The 24068-nt window shown below is 36.1% G+C and overlaps 8 protein-coding genes across 8 annotated transcripts; 3 read left to right on the plus strand and 5 right to left on the minus strand.

The window, feature by feature from the left end:
• Positions 1 to 1095: 1095 nt before the first annotated feature.
• Positions 1096 to 1791, plus strand: LOC128921738 (forkhead box protein I1-like). The gene has a single exon (XM_054229902.1). The coding sequence runs from the start codon at positions 1096 to 1098 to the stop codon at positions 1789 to 1791; it is 696 nt and encodes a 231-aa protein (XP_054085877.1).
• A 3161-nt stretch (positions 1792 to 4952) lies between these two features.
• LOC128921739 (forkhead box protein I3-like) lies at positions 4953 to 5666 on the minus strand. The gene is made up of 2 exons (XM_054229903.1): positions 5166 to 5666; positions 4953 to 5042 (listed from the first exon to the last, which is right to left on the minus strand). Exons 1-2 carry the CDS (start codon positions 5664 to 5666, stop codon positions 4953 to 4955), a joined length of 591 nt encoding a protein of 196 aa, XP_054085878.1.
• A 2437-nt stretch (positions 5667 to 8103) lies between these two features.
• Positions 8104 to 8817, minus strand: LOC128921740 (fork head domain transcription factor slp1-like). The gene has a single exon (XM_054229904.1). It carries the CDS (start codon positions 8815 to 8817, stop codon positions 8104 to 8106), a length of 714 nt encoding a protein of 237 aa, XP_054085879.1.
• A 1375-nt stretch (positions 8818 to 10192) lies between these two features.
• LOC128921741 (forkhead box protein I3-like) lies at positions 10193 to 10888 on the plus strand. Its single transcript, XM_054229905.1, has one exon. It carries the CDS (start codon positions 10193 to 10195, stop codon positions 10886 to 10888), a length of 696 nt encoding a protein of 231 aa, XP_054085880.1.
• A 3070-nt stretch (positions 10889 to 13958) lies between these two features.
• LOC128921742 (forkhead box protein fkh-2-like) lies at positions 13959 to 14465 on the minus strand. The gene has a single exon (XM_054229906.1). It carries the CDS (start codon positions 14463 to 14465, stop codon positions 13959 to 13961), a length of 507 nt encoding a protein of 168 aa, XP_054085881.1.
• Positions 14466 to 16802: 2337 nt separating this feature from the next.
• On the minus strand, positions 16803 to 17516 carry LOC128921743 (fork head domain transcription factor slp1-like). The gene has a single exon (XM_054229907.1). It carries the CDS (start codon positions 17514 to 17516, stop codon positions 16803 to 16805), a length of 714 nt encoding a protein of 237 aa, XP_054085882.1.
• A 1655-nt stretch (positions 17517 to 19171) lies between these two features.
• Positions 19172 to 19753, plus strand: LOC128921744 (forkhead box protein I1-like). The gene has a single exon (XM_054229908.1). The coding sequence runs from the start codon at positions 19172 to 19174 to the stop codon at positions 19751 to 19753; it is 582 nt and encodes a 193-aa protein (XP_054085883.1).
• Positions 19754 to 23028: 3275 nt separating this feature from the next.
• LOC128921745 (forkhead box protein I3-like) lies at positions 23029 to 23742 on the minus strand. The gene is made up of 2 exons (XM_054229909.1): positions 23242 to 23742; positions 23029 to 23118 (listed from the first exon to the last, which is right to left on the minus strand). The coding sequence occupies exons 1-2, from the start codon at positions 23740 to 23742 to the stop codon at positions 23029 to 23031; spliced, it is 591 nt and encodes a 196-aa protein (XP_054085884.1).
• Positions 23743 to 24068: the final 326 nt, after the last annotated feature.

Raw genomic sequence — 24068 nt, forward strand, 5'->3', positions numbered from 1 at the left:
GACTTTATATTTTGAGATGATATAAGAATTATTGATGCATATTTTCCCTTTCTTACCGTGAAGAACATTTTATACGGCCTCAAACTAATTTCTTGGAACACTTCTGTAGCTTGCTTACTTTAGATGCATCGAACATAATTATCTCCAAGCGACTGGAAGTCATGACATGGCTTCACAATCTCCATAAGATGTTTTGAAACAAAGAAAAGCTGTACTTGCCACAAAGGTCGGTTTTAAAGTCCATTATCCTGCTAGAAAGCCGATATGCATCGCTGTAACTTCGATTTATTTAACCAACGATGCTAAGTCACGAAATAAAGATCATGAAAGAGAACAACTGTTCTCAAAGCTATCAATTACAGCGGAAAGAAGTCAACACAGGAAAATAATGTGATCAAGGTCAGCGGAGAATCTATTGTTCTTTAAGCCTCTAACTTTTTTAATGGTCAAGCGATGTTAACAGGTATGAAACTGACACAACTGTTACATAATGAAAGTTAAGCCTACCGAAGCAGATCAAGAGCTCAGGTAGTCGATAGATGCTTACCACATGTGCATGTTCCATATAATCCCTTTCGTGGAAAGCATTTTACTTTTCAAAGCGTTGCTTTCATTACTTATTGTTGTTGTATTGTTTAATTGTATTGTTTAAAAACTGATCTCATTTTTTCGTTAATTTTTTCTTTAGTTATTTTAACAAAAGAACCTAAGGGACAGTAGACATTTCTTAGGAATTTCTGTTCCATCTCCTGTCCTTGGTTGGTTTAAATTCTACATCGCTGTATTGCTGATATAATTACTGGTGTACCAGATTATAACCCTTGATTTAACCTTGATTTTATAATTTGGTTTTGATATTAACTTGACTTTAAAACAAAAAACTCAATAACTCTCAGCCAAAATAAGACGAATATTGAGTCACAGTGACTCCCTGACTTTGATGATATAAATACCAAGGATTCGAAAGGATTCGTCAGCAGACAGCATTTGCATCTCATACAACACACTGAGAAACAAGCTCACTTCTTCAGCACAAACATCTTCAACATCTATCCCTCGAAACAAGTCCATACATAGTTCATCTTCTTCAGGAAAATGTCACCAATATTCGAGTCGAACTTTTCCATACGCAGCATACTCTCGAACGATGAAGACAACAAGCCAATCGACATAAGACCGAATTACACCTACTCCGCGTTGGTGACGATGGCCATACGAAGCAGCCCGGAGCAGAAACTAACATTGAGTAGCATCCAACAGTGGATCATGGACAATTTTCCGTACTATCGAAAAGATCAACGCGGCTGGCAGTGCCAGATTCGTCATACGCTCACTACAAATTCCTGTTTCATGAAGATACCACGTCCACCAAGCGATCCGGGACGCGGAAATTACTGGACCGTGAACCCAGAAGTTGAGTCTATCAAGAAGAGTGCGTCACCTGGACAAGCGCAAGTCGTCACAAACGCATTTGAATCGAAATATAACGTTAATCAAGCAATGGCACAGGGAGTACCACATCCACAAATGCCAACGGCTAGATATTTTCCAACTCCACAAGAAATTGAGCGGACGCAACAAATGATGATGGAACATGCGCTGCTAGAACAGCACGCATGGTTCTTGCATCACCAGCAACAAACGAAGCTGTTGCAACAACAATTGGTCACTCTACAACAACAGCAATATCAGCAACAGTGTGAAGAGATCTATAGGAAGATAACTTTCCATCAACAACAGTGCGCTTTTTTGTCTGCCACACATTACCCCATGTCTGAACCGAATTCGTGAGATGTACTAGTAGTTAAGCAAAATATTGTAGATCAATTCAATCTGTAAGTGATTCATACGTCACTATTTATATTATAAAATTTTGCATTAATAAATAAATTATTATTTGATGAAATGGAAGTGGTGCTCGTTTCAATGAAGATGATCGTGCCTAAAAGGGGTTCCTAATTTTTTTTTGATTGGACCTGATAATTAAGATCAATACATTTTATTCCGTGAGAGTTATTCATGAGCTTTCGTTGAGAATTAATTAATTTTAATGCCGGCAAGTAGACCTCGAGATATCATTTCTCCAAAATTCTCACAAGCATCGTTTAAGAATTCAATCAATTTAAAAATTGAAATATTCCTCTTAAGTAACCCTTCATGGTTAAGGGTTACTGAATTTAGGTAGGTTAACCAAATGTTTATTTAAAGTATATGAGGTGTATGGGGCCAGAGGAAGTATTGACCTGATTTTGCAAAATTTTCTGCACGGAGGCGATCCGTTAAAAGACAAATCTCCCTTGAAGTTCTTCAGGATATCTCAGAGAGTTACCGATATTTGCGGTAAAAAATTGGTCACTAGCACTGAGGTCCTCATGTTCGATATGAGTGGTCTTGAAAAGTTTTAGTCGGACTTTTGTGATTTTTGGAGAAACGATATCACACTAGAAATGCAGTATTTGTGCAAAGTTTTGTTCCGATTTCTTCACTGGTGCTTAATTTATAAATTTACTAGCTGGCCCAGCGGAGAACTTTCTTCCGCCTTAGAGGCAATAAATGTGGAGATTTTTGGTTTTATTGAGTTATTTTTTTTATTAAAATAATATACAAATACAGTTTTTATTTATTCTCCATTCGTTATTTATTTTTGAGCATAGGTTGCACTTTCCAGTCAATCACGTTGTGATAGACGACATTTTTCGTTTTATTATCAACTTTCAAGGTTTGGCGTTTCCATTTGTTAAGGGGTTATTTAAGGATAGGATTTTCAAAATATATATATATATATATATCTGAGTACACGCACACAAAATTTCATCCGATGAATATTTTCGAAGACACATTAGTGAAGGCGCGCCGACGACATGTAAAGTGCTCTCAAAACTTTAAACTCGTTTTTCTCGAAACGGTGTTTCCAAAGTCGGTGAGCAAAATTTCTCAGAAACGGCTGAAACGATCGGTCTGAAATTTTTACACAAGCTTCTTAACTATATTTCTTTTAGTAATTAATCGAAGGATTTCCCCATCCGATGAAAATTTCTTATTTTTATAAACAATTAAAGACCCGAATTTTGGTCGAAAATCGAAACTATTGCTTTGAGTAGCCGCCATTTTGTCAAACATTTTTTTGGCTAATTCCTTCAATCAATCACTAGATTATTTATTATATTAATGAAATTTATTTGGTTTTTGCATTTTAGATGATCCAGTCCAGAGATATCGTGCTCACCGCAAGAGGCCTCTTTTTGCGGACCTCTGCAAAATTGGCAATATCAACGTTCACGATAGTTATTTTTGGCAATAAAAAATATGTGAATATAGATTAAGGTAGTCATAATATACCTGCCAAGTTTCAAATCAATAAACCAAATAGTTTGCTGAGAAAAAATTCTTGAACAATGCCTTTTTTTCGACCTCCTAACTGTATATAATCCGTTAATATTTATAGCGAATGCAAGACGACTCTGAAATTTAAGTCGTTTAAACTCAAACGTCAGATTGGTAAGTCCAATGCAAGTCTATGCGCCATTGTCCATTCGTTCCATATGATTTTCGACATTTTGAAGATGTTAACTGTTTTAGTCTTGAATGAGCCGTACGCAATCCTTTGCCCAATGTGCCCTCTATTCTAGAAGAAGCAACTGCAACCACAATGTTGGATCTTTCACGAATAGTGGCTAAAACTAATGGCATTAGGAATGTGTTTTCAGTTCTACCAAGGACATCCAGAAAATATAAACCATCATCGAAGATGACATGCTACGAAACTTTTTGTTCGGAGAGAGCTCTGTCAAAATCCACATTTTTATAACATTGGACAATGATGCCACTACCGAAAAAATTAGATTAGCCATTTTAGAAATCACTTTTGGGAATTTTACATTTTAGACATCATTTTTAAATGCTCCTTTCTCCAGTAGGCCTATATCATTTATATACTACCTTAGATATTCTTATATACTAAGTATAAATAAGTAAGAAGATAAAAACGTGATTTTTTATACATTCATGCAACAAAATATATTAATTTATTAACATAAAATATATATTAAATACAAATATATGTGATTTATAACAAAGAATAGCAAAATAGTAGTTTCATAAAATTTAATATTATCAGTGCATTTCCTAACGGTATTACTTATGGCATCCCACCTTTTCTGACATGAGCTGTCAAAAATTTCTTCAACTCGCATTGCTACCAACTGAAAATATGAGATCAGGGGTGGGTCGGTTTGAGGAAAAATAAGAGGGTTTCGTATCATGTAATCTTTGCTACCATTTTCTTCATCAATTAGTGTATGACACACTTATTTTGTTGATGATTCAACAGGGGTACATTAATTTGTACTACTAAATTTAATTTCTGGTGATGACTGAAAATTTTTTCATTTTGCTATCAGCATTTTTTCGTTTTCATTTTTATGAGATGAACGCTTACTCTGATGTTTCGAAAAATAAATTTCGGTTTTATATGGAATGTTTGTTGCGTTTTTTTTTTCACAGTTTACTCACGTCATGGTAATGTAATAAAAAGTATTCTGTCCCCGGTCTTAAGCTACCACCAAAACAAATTTAAGTCAAAACGGTTCAGCCGTCCTTCAGTTATGAATGGAGTAACGAACACGGCTTTCTTTTATATAATATATATTGTATATTATAAAGATTTTTGTTATATGGAAAGTACAGTGGTTGTTAAGCAGAACTACTATACAATCTTCACCATACATTTTTGTTATCGCTTTCATAAATTTCTATTCGCGTTTCAAGAACAAAAGTTTAATAATGAAAACTTTTTTATTTTTCTTCTATTTTTATTTAATCATTTTTTTTTAACAGAAATTATTTTCGATATCACAATCAATACTGGCTTTAATAAGTCACTCTATCTTACTAACTAACGAATGTCTATATACGATATTCTGATATAGTGTGAACTACTTAATATAAATTTCTTATGTGGATATTTGCTGCGAAGTCAGAAACTCGACTTGTTGTTGATGGAACATTAGTTTCTGGTATACGTCCTGATAGTGCTGCTGAGCCTGTTGTTGTTGCAGTATAAACAATTGTTGCTGCAATAGTTGTGTTTGTTGGAGATGGTACTGATACCAAGCATGCTGCTCATGTAGCGCCTGTACTAACTGGATCTGGTGAGCTTCTTGTACCTCGTGGGGCGTGGGGAAGTAAACCGCATTTGGAGCCTGAGGATGTGGTACACCATTTATCAATGCTCCGATCGCACTTCCATTTCCCACACTGGCAGTACGAACTGCTGGTAATTCAGAACTCAACGCCCAATAGTTTCCACGTCCAGGGTCGTCCAAAGCACGTGGCACCTTAAGGAAGCATGAGTTCGTGCTTAGTGTCTGTCTGATCTGGTTCTGCCAGCCTTGCTCATCCTTTCGGTAAAAGGGAAAGTTATCACTGATCCAATTTTGTATTGCATTCAACGTCAGTTTGCCTTCAGGACTGCTTCGTATCGCCATTGTCACCAACGCACTATAAGTCAAGTTCGGGCGACTTCCATTATTATCTTCATTCGACGACATGGAAATGTTGGGCGATAGAGACCCATCGGATGGTGGTGGTGTCAGCGCTGGGTTGGTGCCATCTGGGCCTGCCAACAAATTTCTGATGGAGAAGTTGGATTCAAGATTTTGGGCCATTGTGGATGATTGTTGAGAGTGTGAAGTTTATACGAAGTAAAGTAGAATTTCAAGTGCTATTCTGTACGGATGTCTAAAAATGACTGATGACTTTCGCTCTGAACGATTTCGTATTTATATGCTAAGAGGCACATCTCTGCTCCAAAGAGTTTGATGATGTCAAAATAACGTCGAATGCCTTGTCAAAAAATCAAGGTCAGGAAAAAGGATTATAGCATTCGAAAGTGATATAGAAGTTAAAAAGTCGATTGTTCTTAAATCAATTATGGCGAGAACTATACAATTTAAAAACAATAGAACATAGAAGCTCTGAGATAAGTCACAAATTATTCCGGAAAAAGGTCATCTCAGGTAGAAAAGTGACGCGTAGCAATATCAGTTGTTCTGCAGATGTGGCAGGTAACAGAGTGACACTTGACACGCTAAGAATGTTATAGAGGATCAAACTAGCTTTTAACACTTTTAAATTATCCACAAAAAATGTCATTGGCAAGACGAAATATAGGTTAGAATTTATATTTCAATGACTTTACATTTTGAGATGATATAAGATTATTCACCAAGAGAATTATTGATTCATAATTTCATATTCTTACACTAAATTTTTACTATATTTGATTTTTTAAAAAGCGTTCAAAATTGTATCTTAATCTTAATTATATCAAGTGTTCAGTTAGCTTTTCATGAAAAGCTGGTGAGATTCCAGCGCCATCGTCAATTTAATAAGGCCACCATTTAGCATAAGCCGGCAGTTTTATTTTCTTCCCCACTCTTTTGGTGATTTCAAATATCTTATTAAATAGGAAAAAGTGCATGTTTGATGTTTTCAAAATTCTGTTTGAAATTTCAATAAAAAACACATGACTGTTGAGCTATCCAAACACTTGTGGATTTATTTCGCTTTTCAAAGTTCGTAAGGTTCTGAGTTTGAATTTGTTACGGTATATATATATTTCTGATGTATGTTAAAGTTGTACCTTGTATCCTTTATTAATTTTGGAAATCTAGATTTGGTTGGATTAGTCTGGTAGATCACACATATAACACTTTTTGTCCTTCGCAATATCAGATGAAGTGCGGTCACATAGTCTATAAGGAGTAGTAATCCTTCTAGAATGTCAGCGCTTAATGTGACTTTTAAAGGTTATATGGTCGCACTAACTATACCTCCTTCAGTCTATCACATTTTAGAAAATGAGAGAAACTTTCATTCTACGTTTGGGTTTGTATCAACAAAGAGGGATCCATAATACGTTTAATACCGTCATCACAGACTCATTCCACAAATTTCTTGGAGTTGCTAGCTGTCTTGAGAAGCACAAAACATTAACAAAAAAAAAAATAAAATAAAATAAAAAATAATAATTCTGGTGGCGGGTGATTTGCGCCAGACTCTTCCAGTTATTCCTGGATCAACTGTTTCTGACAAACTAATCGCATGCCAAAAATCATATAATTTGTGGCGACACATAAAGAATTGCCAATTAACAACTAACATACGAGTGTTTTTGCAACAATATCAAACTGCAATTGTAGAAGCGGTTGGAAATGGTAGGAAATGGCAGTTGACACCTCGACGGATTAATAATAATGTTTACATACGAGTGTTTTTGCAACAATATAAAGCTGCAACTGTAGAAGCAGCTAGAAATGGTAGGAAATGGCAGTTGACACCTCGGCGGATTAATAAAATTTCCAACAGATTTCTGTCACTTCATGGACTATAAAGTGGAGCTTTTCCTGACATGAAACCCCAATATAATAACCATAACTGGCTGATTGAATGACCTATTTTGGTGGTAAAAAAACAAAGTTGTGGATGATCTCAATACGACAATTTAGGATTTCATTCCAGGAGAGTTGACACAGCTACAAACCAGTATGTCCCACAGACTACTTAATATTGCCTGAATTATCCCCACACACTTGCAATTAAAAGTAGTGTGAGTTGTTATCATCTGCGAAACATAAATCAACCTCGACTTTGCAATAGAATAAGACTGGCTGTGAAGAGGGTAATCAATATCGTCATCGGAGCCAAGATTGAGCCAACTATGAAATATGCTCATTTGTTCAATATTCTGCTAAACTATATTAATTATTTCGAGCTATGAATACGTATAGTATAAAATAAATATTTCGTTCCCGCATTCCACGGAAGTTTTTACAAGTTATAGATTGTGACTGCGCTTTAACGAAGATTGCCAAAGATTAAGAAAAGCCTTGGCAACTTTAGCTTCAACAATACCTACACGTAGCCCACCAATACATTAAAGCCATGATGCTTCATAAGCCTCATTCCTTTCAATATGACTAAACTGCACCAAAAGAAATCGATATTTTTTCAATTTTAATTTTTCATATTTTTTTTTATCTTTTCACACTAGATATTATAAGAATACAACTAATATCACATACTTTTAATAACCAGTTAAAATTAGGAAAGAACTTGCTGTCCAGTAAAAGACGCCATCTGCTGTTGGTGGAAGACAAGTCTTTGGTATATTTCTGCATATTGGTGCTGAAGTTGTTGCTGCTGCAGTTGTACCCATTGTTGCTGTAATATATGCGCCTGTTGTTGGTGGTACGAAAACCATGCATGCTGTTCCTGCATCGCCTGCATCAGCATTGCTCGCTGAGTTTCCCCTATTTCTTGTGGTGTGGGGAAATATACCGCGTTTGGGGCTGTGGGGTGTGCTACACCGTTGACTAAGGAACCAAGTGAAGTTCCGTTACCTACACTAACAGAAGCAACTGCTGCTAAATCTGGACTCATGCCCCAATAGTTTCCACGTCCAGGATCATCCAAAGCACGTGGTATCTTAAGGAAACATGAGTTTGTGCTCAGCGTCTGCCTTATTTGGTTCTGCCAACCTTTCTCATCCTTTCGGTAAAAGGGAAAATTATCACTAATCCAACTTTGTATTGCATTCAACGTCAGTTTGCCTTCAGGACTGCTTCGTATCGCCATTGTCACCAACGCACTGTACGTCAAGTTCGGTCGACTTCCATGATTCTCTTCGTTCGACGACATGGAGGTATTGGGCGAAAGAGACCCATCGGATGGTGGTGGTGTCAGCGCTGGGTTGGTGCCATCTGGGCCTGCCAACAAATTTCTGATGGAGAAGTTGGATTCCAGATTTTGGGCCATTGTGGATGATTGTTGAGAGTGTGAAGTTTATACGAAGTAAAGTAGAATTTCTAGTGATATTCTGTGCGGATGTCTAAAAATGACTGATGACTTTCGCTTTGAACGATTTCGTAATTATATGCTAAGAGTCACGTCTCTGCTCCAAAGAGTTTGATGATGTCAAACTAACGTCGAATGCCTTGTCAAAAAATCAAGGTCAGAAAAAGGATTATAGCTGTCATAAACGATATAAAATAAGTCAAAAAGTCTATTGTCCTTAAGTCAAGTATGGCGAGAACAATGGAATTTTAAACAATAGAAAATAGAAGCTCTGAGATAAGTCACAAATTACACCGGAAAAAGGTCATCACAGGTAGGAAAATGACGCGTAGCAATATCAGCTGTTCTGTAGATGTGGCAGGTAACAGAGTGACACTTGACACGCTAAGAATGTTATAGAGGATCAAACTAGCTTTTAACACTTTTAAATTATCAACAAAAAATTTCATTGGCAAGACGAAATATAGGTTAGAATTTATATTTCAATGACTTTATATTTTGAGATGATATAAGATTATTAATGAAGAAAATTATTGATTCATAATTTCACTTTCTTACACTAATTTCTTACTGTATTTGAAATACTTGTTCATTGCATTACTTTAAAATATACTCAAAAGCCAGCAATTACAGCGGCAAAAAGTCAACACCGAATAACAATGTGATCAAGGTCACTACGCGATTGTCTTTTGACTAGCGCTACAGAGGCAAAGAATCTATTGTTTTCTAAGCCTCTAACTTTTTCATTGGTCAAGCGATGCAAGCAGGTATGAAACTGACACCAGTATTACATAATGAAAGTTAAGCTTACCGAAGCAGCTCAAGAGCTCAGGTAGTTGATAGATGCTTACCACTTCTGCATGTTCCATATAATCCTTTTCGGGGAAAGCATTTTAAACTTTAAAAACTGATCTTATTTTTTCGTTAATTGTTAATCTTTTAACAAAAGAACCTAAAGGACAGTGGACATTTCTTAGGAATGCTAGTTCTATCTTCTGTCCTTGGTTGGTTTAAATTTTACATCGCTGTATTGCTGAAATAATTACTGGTGTACCAGATTATAACCCTTGGTTTAACCTTGATTTTATAATTTGGTTTTGATATTAACTTGACTTTAAAACAAAAAACTTAATAACTCTCAGCCAAAATAAGACGAATATTGAGTAACAGTGACTCCCTGTTTCGATGATATAAATACCAAAGACTTGAAAGGATTCGTCAGCAGACAGCATTTGCATCTCATACAACACACTGAAAAACAAGTTCACTTTTTCAGCACAAACATCTTCAACATCTATCCCTCGAAACAAGTCCATAGTTCACCTTCTTCAGAAAAATGTCACCAATATTCGAGTCGAACTTTTCCATACGCAGCATACTCTCGAACGATGAAGACAACAAGCCAATCGACATAAGACCGAATTACACCTACTCCGCGTTGGTGACGATGGCCATACGAAGCAGCCCGGAGCAGAAACTAACATTGAGTAGCATCCAACAGTGGATCATGGACAATTTTCCGTACTATCGAAAAGATCAACGCGGCTGGCAGTGCCAGATTCGTCATACGCTCACTACAAATTCCTGTTTCATGAAGATACCACGTCCACCAAGCGATCCGGGACGCGGAAATTACTGGACCGTGAACCCAGAAGTTGAGTCTATCAAGAAGAGTGCGTCACCTGGACAAGCACAAATCGGTCCAAACCCATTTGGCTCCAAATATAACGTCAATCAAGCAATGGCGCAGGGGGTGCCACATCCACAAATGCCAACGGCTATATATTTTCCAACACCACAAGAAATTGAGCGGACACAACAAATGATGATGAAACATGCGCTGCAAGAACAGCACGAATGGTTCTTGCATCACCAGCAACAAACGAAACTGTTGCAACAACAATTGGTCACTCTACAACAACAGCAATATCAGCAACAGTGTGAAGAGATCTATAGGAAGATGACATTCCATCAACAACAGTGCGCTTTTTTGTCTGCCACACATTACCCCATGTCTGAACCGAATTCGTGAGATGTACTAGTAGTTAAGCAAAATATTGTAGATCAATTCAATCTGTAAGTGATTCATACGTCACTATTTATATTATAAAATTTTGCATTAATAAATAAATTATTATTTGATGAAATGGAAGTGGTGCTCGTTTCAATGAAGATGATCGTGCCTAAAAGGGGTTCCTAATTTTTTTTTGATTGGACCTGATAATTAAGATCAATACATTTTATTCCGTGAGAGTTATTCATGAGCTTTCAAATGTTTATTTGAAGTATATGAGGTGTATGGGGCCAGAGGAAGTATTGACCTGATTTTGCAAAATTTTCTGCACGGAGGCGATCCGTTAAAAGACAAATCTCCCTTGAAGTTCTTCAGGATATCTCAGAGAGTTACCGATATTTGCGGTAAAAAATTGGTCACTAGCACTGAGGTCCTCATGTTCGATATGAGTGGTCTTGAAAAGTTTGCAAGTTTTGTTCCGATTTCTTCACTGGTGCTTAATTTATAAATTTACTAGCTGGTCCAGCGGAGAACTTTCTTCCGCCTTAGAGGCAATAAATGTGGAGATTTTTGGTTTTATTGAGTTATTTTTTTATTAAAATAATATACAAATACAGTTTTTATTTATTCTCCATTCGTTATTTATTTTTGAGCATAGGTTGCACTTTCCAGTCAATCACGTTGTGATAGACGACATTTTTCGTTTTATTATCAACTTTCAAGGTTTGGCGTTTTCATTTGTTAAGGGGTTATTTAAGGTTAGGATTTTCAATATATATAACTATATATATATATATCTGAGTACACGCACACAAAATTTCATCCGATGAATATTTTCGAAGACACATTAGTGAAGGCGCGCCGACGACATGTAAAGTGCTCTCAAAACTTTAAACTCGTTTTTCTCGAAACGGTGTTTCCAAAGTCGGTGAGCAAAATTTCTCAGAAACGGCTGAAACGATCGGTCTGAAATTTTTACACAAGCTTCTTAACTATATTTCTTTTAGTAATTAATCGAAGGATTTCCCCATCCGATGAAAATTTCTTATTTTTATAAACAATTAAAGACCCGAATTTTGGTCGAAAATCGAAACTATTGCTTTGAGTAGCCGCCATTTTGTCAAACATTTTTTTGGCTAATTCCTTCAATCAATCACTAGATTATTTATTATATTAATGAAATTTATTTGGTTTTTGCATTTTAGATGATCCAGTCCAGAGATATCGTGCTCACCGCAAGAGGCCTCTTTTTGCGGACCTCTGCAAAATTGGCAATATCAACGTTCACGATAGTTATTTTTGGCAATAAAAAATATGTGAATATAGATTAAGGTAGTCATAATATACCTGCCAAGTTTCTTTGCCTTTTTTTCGACCTCCTAACTGTATATAATCCGTTAATATTTATAGCGAATGCAAGACGACTCGGAAATTTAAGTCGTTTAAACTCAAACGTCAGATTGGTAAGTCCAATGCAAGTCTATGCGCCATTGTCCATTCGTTCCATATGATTTTCGACATTTTGAAGATGTTAACTGTTTTAGTCTTGAATGAGCCGTACGCAATCCTTTGCCCAATGTGCCCTCTATTTTAGAAGAAGCAACTGCAACCACAATGTTGGATCTTTCACGAATAGTGGCTAAAACTAATGGCATTAGGAATGTGTTTTCAGTTCTACCAAGGACATCCAGAAAATATAAACCACCATCAAAGATGACATGCTACGAAACTTTTTGTTCGGAGAGAGCTCTGTCAAAATCCACATTTTTATAACATTGGACAATGATGTCACTACCGAAAAAATTAGATGGGCCATTTTAGAAATCACTTTTGGGTATTTTACATTTTAGACATTATTTTTAAATGCTCCTTTCTCCAGTAGGCCTATATCATTTATATACTACCTTAGATATACTTATATACTAAGTATAAATAAGTAAGAAGATAAAAACGTGATTTTTTATACATTCATGCAACAAAATATATTAATTTATTAACATAAAATATATATTAAATACAAATATATGTGATTTATAACAAAGAATAGCAAAATAGTAGTTTCATAAAATTTAATATTATCAGTGCATTTCCTAACGGTATTACTTATGGCATCCCACCTTTTCTGACATGAGCTGTCAAAAATTTCTTCAACTCGCATTGCTACCAACTGAAAATATGAGATCAGGGGTGGGTCGGTTTGAGGAAAAATAAGAGGGTTTCGTATCATGTAATCTTTGCTACCATTTTCTTCATCAATTAGTGTATGACACACTTATTTTGTTGATGATTAAACAGGGGTACATTAATTTGTACTACTAAATTTAATTTCTGGTGATGATTGAAAATTTTTTCATTTTGCTATCAGCATTTTTTCGTTTTCATTTTTATGAGAATGTTTTTATATGGAATGTTTGTTGCGTTTTTTTTCACAGTTTACTCACGTCATGGTAATGTAATAAAAAGTATTCTGTCCCCGGTCTTAAGCTACCACCAAAACAAATTTAAGTCAAAACGGTTCAGCCGTCCTTCAGTTATGAATGGAGTAACGAACACGGCTTTCTTTTATATAATATATATTGTATATTATAAAGATTTTTGTTATATGGAAAGTACAGTGGTTGTTAAGCAGAACTACTATACAATCTTCACCATACATTTTTGTTATCGCTTTCATAAATTTCTATTCGCGTTTCAAGAACAAAAGTTTAATAATGAAAACTTTTTTATTTTTCTTCTATTTTTATTTAATCATTTTTTTTTAACAGAAATTATTTTCGATATCACAATCAATACTGGCTTTAATAAGTCACTCTATCTTACTAACTAACGAATGTCTATATACGATATTCTGATATAGTGTGAACTACTTAATATAAATTTCTTATGTGGATATTTGCTGCGAAGTCAGAAACTCGACTTGTTGTTGATGGAACATTAGTTTCTGGTATACGTCCTGATAGTGCTGCTGAGCCTGTTGTTGTTGCAGTATAAACAATTGTTGCTGCAATAGTTGTGTTTGTTGGAGATGATACTGATACCAAGTATGCTGCTCATGTAGCGCCTGTACTAACTGGATCTGGTGAGCTCCTTATACCTCGTGGGGCGTGGGGAAGTAAACCGCATTTGGAGCCTGAGGATGTGGTACACCATTTATCAATGCTCCGATCGCACTTCCATTTCCCACACTGGCAGTACGAACTGCTGGTAATTCAGAACTCAACGCCCAATAGTTTCCACGTCCAGGGTCGTCCAAAGCACGTGGCACCTTAAGGAAGCATGAGTTCGTGCTTAGTGTCTGTCTGATCTGGTTCTGCCAGCCTTGCTCATCCTTTCGGTAAAAGGGAAAGTTATCACTGATCCAATTTTGTATTGCATTCAACGTCAGTTTGCCTTCAGGACTGCTTCGTATCGTTATTGTCACCAACGCACTATAAGTCAAGTTCGGGCGACTTCCATTATTATCTTCATTCGACGACATGGAAATGTTGGGCGATAGAGACCCATCGGATGGTGGTGGTGTCAGCGCTGGGTTGGTGCCATCTGGGCCTGCCAACAAATTTCTGATGGAGAAGTTGGATTCAAGATTTTGGGCCATTGTGGATGATTGTTGAGAGTGTGAAGTTTATACGAAGTAAAGTAGAATTTCAAGTGCTATTCTGTACGGATGTCTAAAAATGACTGATGACTTTCGCTCTGAACGATTTCGTATTTATATGCTAAGAGGCACATCTCTGCTCCAAAGAGTTTGATGATGTCAAAATAACGTCGAATGCCTTGTCAAAAAATCAAGGTCAGGAAAAAGGATTATAGCATTCGAAAGTGATATAGAAGTTAAAAAGTCGGTTGTTCTTAAATCAATTATGGCGAGAACTATACAATTTAAAAACAATAGAACATAGAAGCTCTGAGATAAGTCACAAATTACGCCGGAAAAAGGTCATCTCAGGTAGAAAAGTGACGCGTAGCAATATCAGTTGTTCTGAAGATGTGGCAGGTAACAGAGTGACACTTGACACACTAAGAACGTTATAGATGATCAAACTAGCTTATAACACTTTTAAATTATCCACAAAAAAATGTCCATGACATAAAACGAAATATATGTTAGAATTTATATTTCAATGACTTTACATTTTGAGATGATATAAGATTATTCACCAAGAGAATTATTGATTCATAATTTCATATTCTTACACTAAATTTTTCCTGCATTTGAATAGCATTACTTTAAAAAGCGTTCAAAATTGTATCTTAATCTTAATTATCTCAAGTGTTCAGTTAGCTTTTCATGAAAAGCTGGTGAGATTCCAGCGCCATCATCAATTTAATAAGGCCACCATTTAGCATAAGCCGGCAGTTTTATCTTCTTCCCCACTCTTTTGGTGATTTCAAATATCTTATTAAATAGGAAAAAGTGCATGTTTGATGTTTTCAAAATTCTGATTGAAATTTCAATAAAACACACATGACTGTTGAGCTATCCAAACACTTGTGGATTTATTTCGCTTTTCAAAGTTCGTAAGGTTCTGAGTTTGAATTTGTTACGGTATATATATATTTCTGATGTATGTTAAAGTTGTACCTTGTATCCTTTATTAATTTTGGAAATCTAGATTTGGTTGGATTAGTCTGGTAGATCACACATATACCACTTTTTGTCCTTCGCAATATCAGATGAAGTGCGGTCACATAGTCTATAAGGAGTAGTAATCCTTCTAGAATGTCAGCGCTTAATGTGACTTTTAAAGGTTATATGGTCGCACTAACTATACCTCCTTCAGTCTATCACATTTTAGAAAATGAGAGAAATTTTCATTCCACGTTTGGGTTTGTACCAACAAAGAGGGATCCATAATACGTTTAATACCGTCATCACAGACCCATTCCACAAATTTCTTGGAGTTGCTAGCTGTCTTGAGAAGCACAAAACATTAACAAAAAAAAAAAAAAAAAAGATAATAATTCTGTTGGCGGGTGATTTGCGCCAGACTCTTCCAGTTATTCCTGGATCAACTGTTTCTGACAAACTAATCGCATGCCAAAAATCATATAATTTGTGGCGACACATAAAGAATTGCCAATTAACAACTAACATACGAGTGTTTTTGCAACAATATCAAACTGCAATTGTAGAAGCGGTTGGAAATGGTAGGAAATGGTAGGAAATGGCAGTTGACACCTCGGCGGATTAATAAAATTTCCAACAGATTTCTGTCACTTCATGGACTATAAAGAGGAGCTTTTCCTGACATGAAACCCCAATATAATAACCATAACTGGCTGATTGAATGACCTATTTTGTGGTAAAAAAACAAAGTTGTGGATGATCTCAATACGACAATTTAGGATTTCATTCCAGGAGAGTTGACACAGCTACAAACCAGTATGTCCCACAGACTACTTAATATTGCCTGAATTATCCCCACACACTTGCAATTAAAAGTAGTGTGAGTTGTTATCATCTGCGAAACATAAATCAACCTCGACTTTGCAATAGTATAAGACTGGCTGTGAATTCAATATCGTCATCGGAGCCAAGATTGAGCCAACTATGAAATATGCTCATTTGTTCAATATTCTGCTAAACTATATTAATTATTTCGAGCTATGAATACGTATAGTATAAAATAAATATTTCGTTCCCGCATTCCACGGAAGTTTTTACAAGTTATAGATTATGACTGCGCTTTAACGAAGATTGCCAAAGATTAAGAAAAGCCTTGGCAACTTTAGCTTCAACAATACCTACATGTAGCCCATCAATACATTAAAGCCATGATGCTTCATAAGCCTCATTCCTTTCAATATGACTAAACTGCACCAAAAGAAATCGATATTTTTTCAATTTTAATTTTTCATATTTTATTATCTTTTCACACTAGATATTATAAGAATACACCTAATATCACATACTTTTAATAACCCGTTAAAATTAGGAAAGAACTTGCTGTCCAGTAAAAGACGCCATCTGCTGTTGGTGGAAGACAAGTCTTTGGTATATTTCTGCATATTGGTGCTGAAGTTGTTGCTGCTGCAGTTGTACCCATTGTTGCTGTAGTATATGCGCCTGTTGTTGGTGGTACGAAAACCATGCTTGCTGTTCCTGTATCGCCTGCATCAGCATTGCTCGCTGAGTTTCCCCTATTTCTTGTGGTGTGGGGAAATATACCGCGTTTGGGGCTGTGGGGTGTGCTACACCGTTGACTAAGGAACCAAGTGAAGCTCCGTTACCTACACTAACAGAAGCAACTGCTGCTAAATCTGGACTCATGCCCCAATAGTTTCCACGTCCAGGATCATCCAAAGCACGTGGTATCTTAAGGAAACATGAGTTTGTGCTCAGCGTCTGCCTTATTTGGTTCTGCCAGCCTTGCTCATCCTTTCGGAAAAAGGGAAAGTTATCACTGATCCAATTTTGTATTGCATTCAACGTCAGTTTGTCTTCAGGACTGCTTCGTATCGCCATTGTCACCAACGCACTATAAGCCAAGTTCGGTCGACTTCCATGATTCTCTTCGTTCGACGACATAGAGGTATTGGGCGATAAAGACCCATCGGATAATGGTGGTGTCAGCGCTAGATTGGTACCATCAGGACCTGCCAACAAATTTCGGATGGAGAAGCTTGAATCCAGATGTTGGGCCATTGTGGATTATTATTTGGAATGTGATGAATATACGAAGTAAAGAAGAGTTTCTAGTGATATTCTGTGCGGATGTATAAAAATGACTGATGACTTTCGCTGTGAACGTTTTCGTATTTATATGCTAAACGTATCGTCTCTTCTCCAAAGAGTTTGATGATGTCAAACTAACGTCGAATCCGTTGTAAAAAAATCAATCAGGAAAAAGGATTATAGCATTCGAAAGTGATATAGAAGTTAGAAAGTCTATTGTTATTAAGTCAATTATGGCGAGAACAATAGAGTTTTAAACAATAAAACATAGAAGCTCTGAGATAAGCCACACATCATTCCGGAAAAAGGTCATCTCAGGTAGAAAAATGACGCGTAGCAATATCAGCTGTTCTGCAGATGTGGCAGGTAAGGGAGTGACACTGACTTGAACATAGGGGAAATTCGCGTTAAGCTGAGAGTGTAATAGAGGATCAAACTATAATAGCTTTAAAGACTTAATTTTTCACAAAAAATGCCAAAGACATAAAACGAAATATAGGTTAAAATTCATATTTCAATGACTTTATATTTTGAGATGATATAAGATTATTTTCCAAGAGAATTATTGATGCATATTTTCCCTTTCTTACCTTGAAGAACATTTTATACTGCCTCAAACTAATTTCTTGGAACACTTCTGTAGCTTGCTCTCTTTAGATGCATCGAACATAATTATCTCCAAGCGACTGGAAGTCATGACATGGCTTCACAATCTCCATAAGATGTTTTGAAACAAAGAAAAGCTGTACTTGCCACAAAGGTCGGTTTTAAAGTCCATTATCCTGCTTGAGAGCCGATATGCATCGCTGTAACTTCGATTTATTTAACCAACGATGCTAAGTCACGAAATAAAGATCATGAAAGAGAACAACTGTTCTCAAAGCTATCAATTACAGCGGAAAGAAGTCAACACAGGAAAATAATGTGATCAAGGTCAGCGGAGAATCTATTGTTCTTTAAGCCTCTAACTTTTTTAATGGTCAAGCGATGTTAGCAGGTATGAAACTGACACAAGTGTTACATAATGAAAGTTAAGCCTACCGAAGCAGATCAAGAGCTCAGGTAGTCGATAGATGCTTACCACATGTGCATGTTCCATATAATCCCTTTCGTGGAAAGCATTTTACTTTTCAAAGCGTTGCTTTCATTACTTATTGTTGTTGTATTATTTAATTGTACTGTTTAAAAACTGATCTTATTTTTTCGTTAATTTTTTCTTTAGTTATTTTAACAAATGAACCTAAGGGACAGTAGACATTTCTTAGGAATTTCAGTTCCATCTCCTGTCCTTGGTTGGTTTAAATTCTACATCGCTGTATTGCTGATATAATTACTGGTGTACCAGATTATAACCCTTGGTTTAACCTTGATTTTATAATTTGGTTTTGATATTAACTTGACTTTAAAACAAAAAACTCAATAATTCTCAGCCAAAATAAGACGAATATTGAGTCACAGTGACTCCCTGACTTTGATGATATAAATACCAAGGATTCGAAAGGATTCCTCAGCAAACAGCATTTGCATCTCATACAACACACTGAGAAACAAGCTCACTTCTTCAGCACAAACATCTTCAACATCTATCCCTCGAAACAAGTCCATAGTTCATCTTCTTCAGAAAAATGTCACCAATATTCGAGTCGAACTTTTCCATACGCAGCATGCTCTCGAACGATGAAGACAACAAGCCAATCGACATAAGACCGAATTACACCTACTCCGCGTTGGTGACGATGGCCATACGAAGCAGCCCGGAGCAGAAACTAACATTGAGTAGCATCCAACAGTGGATCATGGACAATTTTCCGTACTATCGAAAAGATCAACGCGGCTGGCAGTGCCAGATTCGTCATACGCTCACTACAAATTCCTGTTTCATGAAGATACCACGTCCACCAAGCGATCCGGGACGCGGAAATTACTGGACCGTGAACCCAGAAGTTGAGTCTATCAAGAAGAGTGCGTCACCTGGACAAGCGCAAGTCGTCACAAACGCATTTGAATCGAAATATAACGTTAATCAAGCAATGGCACAGGGAGTACCACATCCACAAATGCCAACGGCTAGATATTTTCCAACTCCACAAGAAATTGAGCGGACGCAACAAATGATGATGGAACATGCGCTGCTAGAACAGCACGCATGGTTCTTGCATCACCAGCAACAAACGAAGCTGTTGCAACAACAATTGGTCACTCTATAACAACAGCAATATCAGCAACAGTGTGAAGAGATCTATAGGAAGATAACTTTCCATCAACAACAGTGCGCTTTTTTGTCTGCCACACATTACCCCATGTCTGAACCGAATTCGTGAGATGTACTAGTAGTTAAGCAAAATATTGTAGATCAATTCAATCTGTAAGTGATTCATACGTCACTATTTATATTATAAAATTTTGCATTAATAAATAAATTATTATTTGATGAAATGGAAGTGGTTCTCGTTTCAATGAAGATGATCGTGCCTAAAAGGGGTTCCTAATTTTTTTTTTGATTGGACCTGATAATTAAGATCAATACATTTTATTCCGTGAGAGTTATTCATGAGCTTTCGTTGAGAATTAATTAATTTTAATGCCGGCAAGTAGACCTCGAGATATCATTTCTCCAAAATTCTCACAAGTATCGTTTAAGAATTCAATCAATTTAAAAATCGAAATATTCCTCTTAAGTAACCCTTCATGGTTAAGGGTTACTGAATTTAGGTAGGTTAACCAAATGTTTATTTAAAGTATATGAGGTGTATGGGGCCAGAGGAAGTATTGACCTGATTTTGCAAAATTTTCTGCACGGAGGCGATCCGTTAAAAGACATATCTCCCTTGAAGTTCTTCAGGATATCTCAGAGAGTTACCGATATTTGCGGTAAAAAATTGGTCACTAGCACTGAGGTCCTCATGTTCGATATGAGTGGTCTTGAAAAGTTTTAGTCGCACTTTTGTGATTTTTGGAGAAACGATATCACACTAGAAATGCAGTATTTGTGCAAAGTTTTGTTCCGATTTCTTCACTGGTGCTTAATTTATAAATTTACTAGCTGGCCCAGCGGAGAACTTTCTTCCGCCTTTGAGGCAATAAATGTGGAGATTTTTGGTTTTATTGAGTTAATTTTTTTATTAAAATAATATACAAATACAGTTTTTATTTATTCTCCATTCGTTATTTATTTTTGAGCATAGGTTGCACTTTCCAGTCAATCACGTTGTGATAGACGACATTTTTCGTTTTATTATCAACTTTCAAGGTTTGGCGTTTTCATTTGTTAAGGGGTTATTTAAGGTTAGGATTTTCAAAATATATATATATATATATCTGAGTACACGCACACAAAATTTCATCCGATGAATATTTTCGAAGACACATTAGTGAAGGCGCGCCGACGACATGTAAAGTGCTCTCAAAACTTTAAACTCGTTTTTCTCGAAACGGTGTTTCCAAAGTCGGTGAGCAAAATTTCTCAGAAACGGCTGAAACGATCGGTCTAAAAACTTTTACACAAGCTTCTTAACTATATTTCTTTTAGTAATTAATCGAAGGATTTCCCCATCCGATGAAAATTTCTTATTTTTATAAACAATTAAAGACCCGAATTTTGGTCGAAAATCGAAACTATTGCTTTGAGTAGCCGCCATTTTGTCAAACATTTTTTTGGCTAATTCCTTCAATCAATCACTAGATTATTTATTATATTAATGAAATTTTTTTGGTTTTTGCATTTTAGATGATCCAGTCCAGAGATATCGTGCTCACCGCAAGAGGCCTCTTTTTGCGGACCTCTGCAAAATTGGCAATATCAACGTTCACGATAGTTATTTTTGACAATAAAAAATATGTGAATATAGATTAAGGTAGTCATAATATACCTGCCAAGTTTCAAATCAATAAACCAAATAGTTTGCTGAGAAAAAATTCTTGAACAATGCCTTTTTTTCGACCTCCTAACTGTATATAATCCGTTAATATTTATAGCGAATGCAAGACGACTCTGAAATTTAAGTCGTTTAAACTCAAACGTCAGATTGGTAAGTCCAATGCAAGTCTATGCGCCATTGTCCATTCGTTCCATATGATTTTCGACATTTTGAAGATGTTAACTGTTTTAGTCTTGAATGAGCCGTACGCAATCCTTTGCCCAATGTGCCCTCTATTCTAGAAGAAGCAACTGCAACCACAATGTTGGATCTTTCACGAATAGTGGCTAAAACTAACGGCATTAGGAATGTGTTTTCAGTTCTACCAAGGACATCCAGGAAATATAAACCATCATCGAAGATGACATGCTACGAAACTTTTTGTTCTGAGAGAGCTCTGTCAAAATCCACATTTTTATAACATTGGACAATGATGCCACTACCGAAAAAATTAGATTAGCCATTTTAGAAATCACTTTTGGGAATTTTGCATTTTAGACATTATTTTTAAATGCTCCTTTCTCCAGTAGGCCTATATCATTTATATACTACCTTAGATATACTTATATACTAAGTATAAATAAGTAAGAAGATAAAAACGTGATTTTTTATACATTCATGCAACAAAATATATTAATTTATTAACATAAAATATATATTAAATACAAATATATGTGATTTATAACAAAGAATAGCAAAATAGTAGTTTCATAAAATTTAATATTATCAGTGCATTTCCTAACGGTATTACTTATGGCATCCCACCTTTTCTGACATGAGCTGTCAAAAATTTCTTCAACTCGCATTGCTACCAACTGAAAATATGAGATCAGGGGTGGGTCGGTTTGAGGAAAAATAAGAGGGTTTCGTATCATGTAATCTTTGCTACCATTTTCTTCATCAATTAGTGTATGACACACTTATTTTGTTGATGATTCAACAGGGGTACATTAATTTGTACTACTAAATTTAATTTCTGGTGATGACTGAAAATTTTTTCATTTTGCTATCAGCATTTTTTCGTTTTCATTTTTATGAGATGAACGCTTACTCTGATCTTTCGAAAAATAAATTTCGGTTTTATATGGAATGTTTGTTGCGTTTTTTTTTTCACAGTTTACTCACGTCATGGTAATGTAATAAAAAGTATTCTGTCCCCGGTCTTAAGCTACCACCAAACCAAATTTAAGTCAAAACGGTTCAGCCGTCCTTCAGTTATGAATGGAGTAACGAACACGGCTTTCTTTTATATAATATATATTGTATATTATAAAGATTTTTGTTATATGGAAAGTACAGTGGTTGTTAAGCAGAACTACTATACAATCTTCACCATACATTTTTGTTATCGCTTTCATAAATTTCTATTCGCGTTTCAAGAACAAAAGTTTAATAATGAAAACTTTTTTATTTTTCTTCTATTTTTATTTAATCATTTTTTTTTAACAGAAATTATTTTCGATATCACAATCAATACTGGCTTTAATAAGTCACTCTATCTTACTAACTAACGAATGTCTATATACGATATTCTGATATAGTGTGAACTACTTAATATAAATTTCTTATGTGGATATTTGCTGCGAAGTCAGAAACTCGACTTGTTGTTGATGGAACATTAGTTTCTGGTATACGTCCTGATAGTGCTGCTGAGCCTGTTGTTGTTGCAGTATAAACAATTGTTGCTGCAATAGTTGTGTTTGTTGGAGATGATACTGATACCAAGCATGCTGCTCATGTAGCGCCTGTACTAACTGGATCTGGTGAGCTTCTTGTACCTCGTGGGGCGTGGGGAAGTAAACCGCATTTGGAGCCTGAGGATGTGGTACACCATTTATCAATGCTCCGATCGCACTTCCATTTCCCACACTGGCAGTACGAACTGCTGGTAATTCAGAACTCAACGCCCAATAGTTTCCACGTCCAGGGTCGTCCAAAGCACGTGGCACCTTAAGGAAGCATGAGTTCGTGCTTAGTGTCTGTCTGATCTGGTTCTGCCAGCCTTGCTCATCCTTTCGGTAAAAGGGAAAGTTATCACTGATCCAATTTTGTATTGCATTCAACGTCAGTTTGCCTTCAGGACTGCTTCGTATCGCCATTGTCACCAACGCACTATAAGTCAAGTTCGGGCGACTTCCATTATTATCTTCATTCGACGACATGGAAATGTTGGGCGATAGAGACCCATCGGATGGTGGTGGTGTCAGCGCTGGGTTGGTGCCATCTGGTCCTGCCAACAAATTTCTGATGGAGAAGTTGGATTCCAGATTTTGGGCCATTGTGGATGATTGTTGAGAGTGTGAAGTTTATACGAAGTAAAGTAGAATTTCAAGTGCTATTCTGTACGGATGTCTAAAAATGACTGATGACTTTCGCTCTGAACGATTTCGTATTTATATGCTAAGAGGCACATCTCTGCTCCAAAGAGTTTGATGATGTCAAAATAACGTCGAATGCCTTGTCAAAAAATCAAGGTCAGGAAAAAGGATTATAGCATTCGAAAGTGATATAGAAGTTAAAAAGTCGATTGTTCTTAAATCAATTATGGCGAGAACTATACAATTTAAAAACAATAGAACATAGAAGCTCTGAGATAAGTCACAAA

The sequence above is a fragment of the Zeugodacus cucurbitae genome, chromosome 4 (genome assembly GCF_028554725.1).
Source record: "Zeugodacus cucurbitae isolate PBARC_wt_2022May chromosome 4, idZeuCucr1.2, whole genome shotgun sequence".
Lineage (NCBI taxonomy): Eukaryota > Metazoa > Arthropoda > Insecta > Diptera > Tephritidae > Zeugodacus > Zeugodacus cucurbitae.

Bases quoted from the DNA above. Each gene is read 5' to 3' on its own strand.
- LOC128921741 (XM_054229905.1), top strand. From the start codon at position 10,193: ATGTCACCAATATTCGAGTCGAACTTTTCCATACGCAGCATACTCTCG.
- LOC128921740 (XM_054229904.1), bottom strand. From the start codon at position 8,817: ATGGCCCAAAATCTGGAATCCAACTTCTCCATCAGAAATTTGTTGGCA.
- LOC128921743 (XM_054229907.1), bottom strand. From the start codon at position 17,516: ATGGCCCAACATCTGGATTCAAGCTTCTCCATCCGAAATTTGTTGGCA.
- LOC128921742 (XM_054229906.1), bottom strand. From the start codon at position 14,465: ATGGCCCAAAATCTTGAATCCAACTTCTCCATCAGAAATTTGTTGGCA.
- LOC128921744 (XM_054229908.1), top strand. From the start codon at position 19,172: ATGTCACCAATATTCGAGTCGAACTTTTCCATACGCAGCATGCTCTCG.
- LOC128921739 (XM_054229903.1), bottom strand. From the start codon at position 5,666: ATGGCCCAAAATCTTGAATCCAACTTCTCCATCAGAAATTTGTTGGCA. The intron at 5,043-5,165 runs GTACAAGAAGCT...CAACAACAACAG, and splicing joins ACTTCCCCACGCCCCACGAG to GCTCAGCAGCACTATCAGGA.
- LOC128921745 (XM_054229909.1), bottom strand. From the start codon at position 23,742: ATGGCCCAAAATCTGGAATCCAACTTCTCCATCAGAAATTTGTTGGCA. The intron at 23,119-23,241 runs GTACAAGAAGCT...CAACAACAACAG, and splicing joins ACTTCCCCACGCCCCACGAG to GCTCAGCAGCACTATCAGGA.
- LOC128921738 (XM_054229902.1), top strand. From the start codon at position 1,096: ATGTCACCAATATTCGAGTCGAACTTTTCCATACGCAGCATACTCTCG.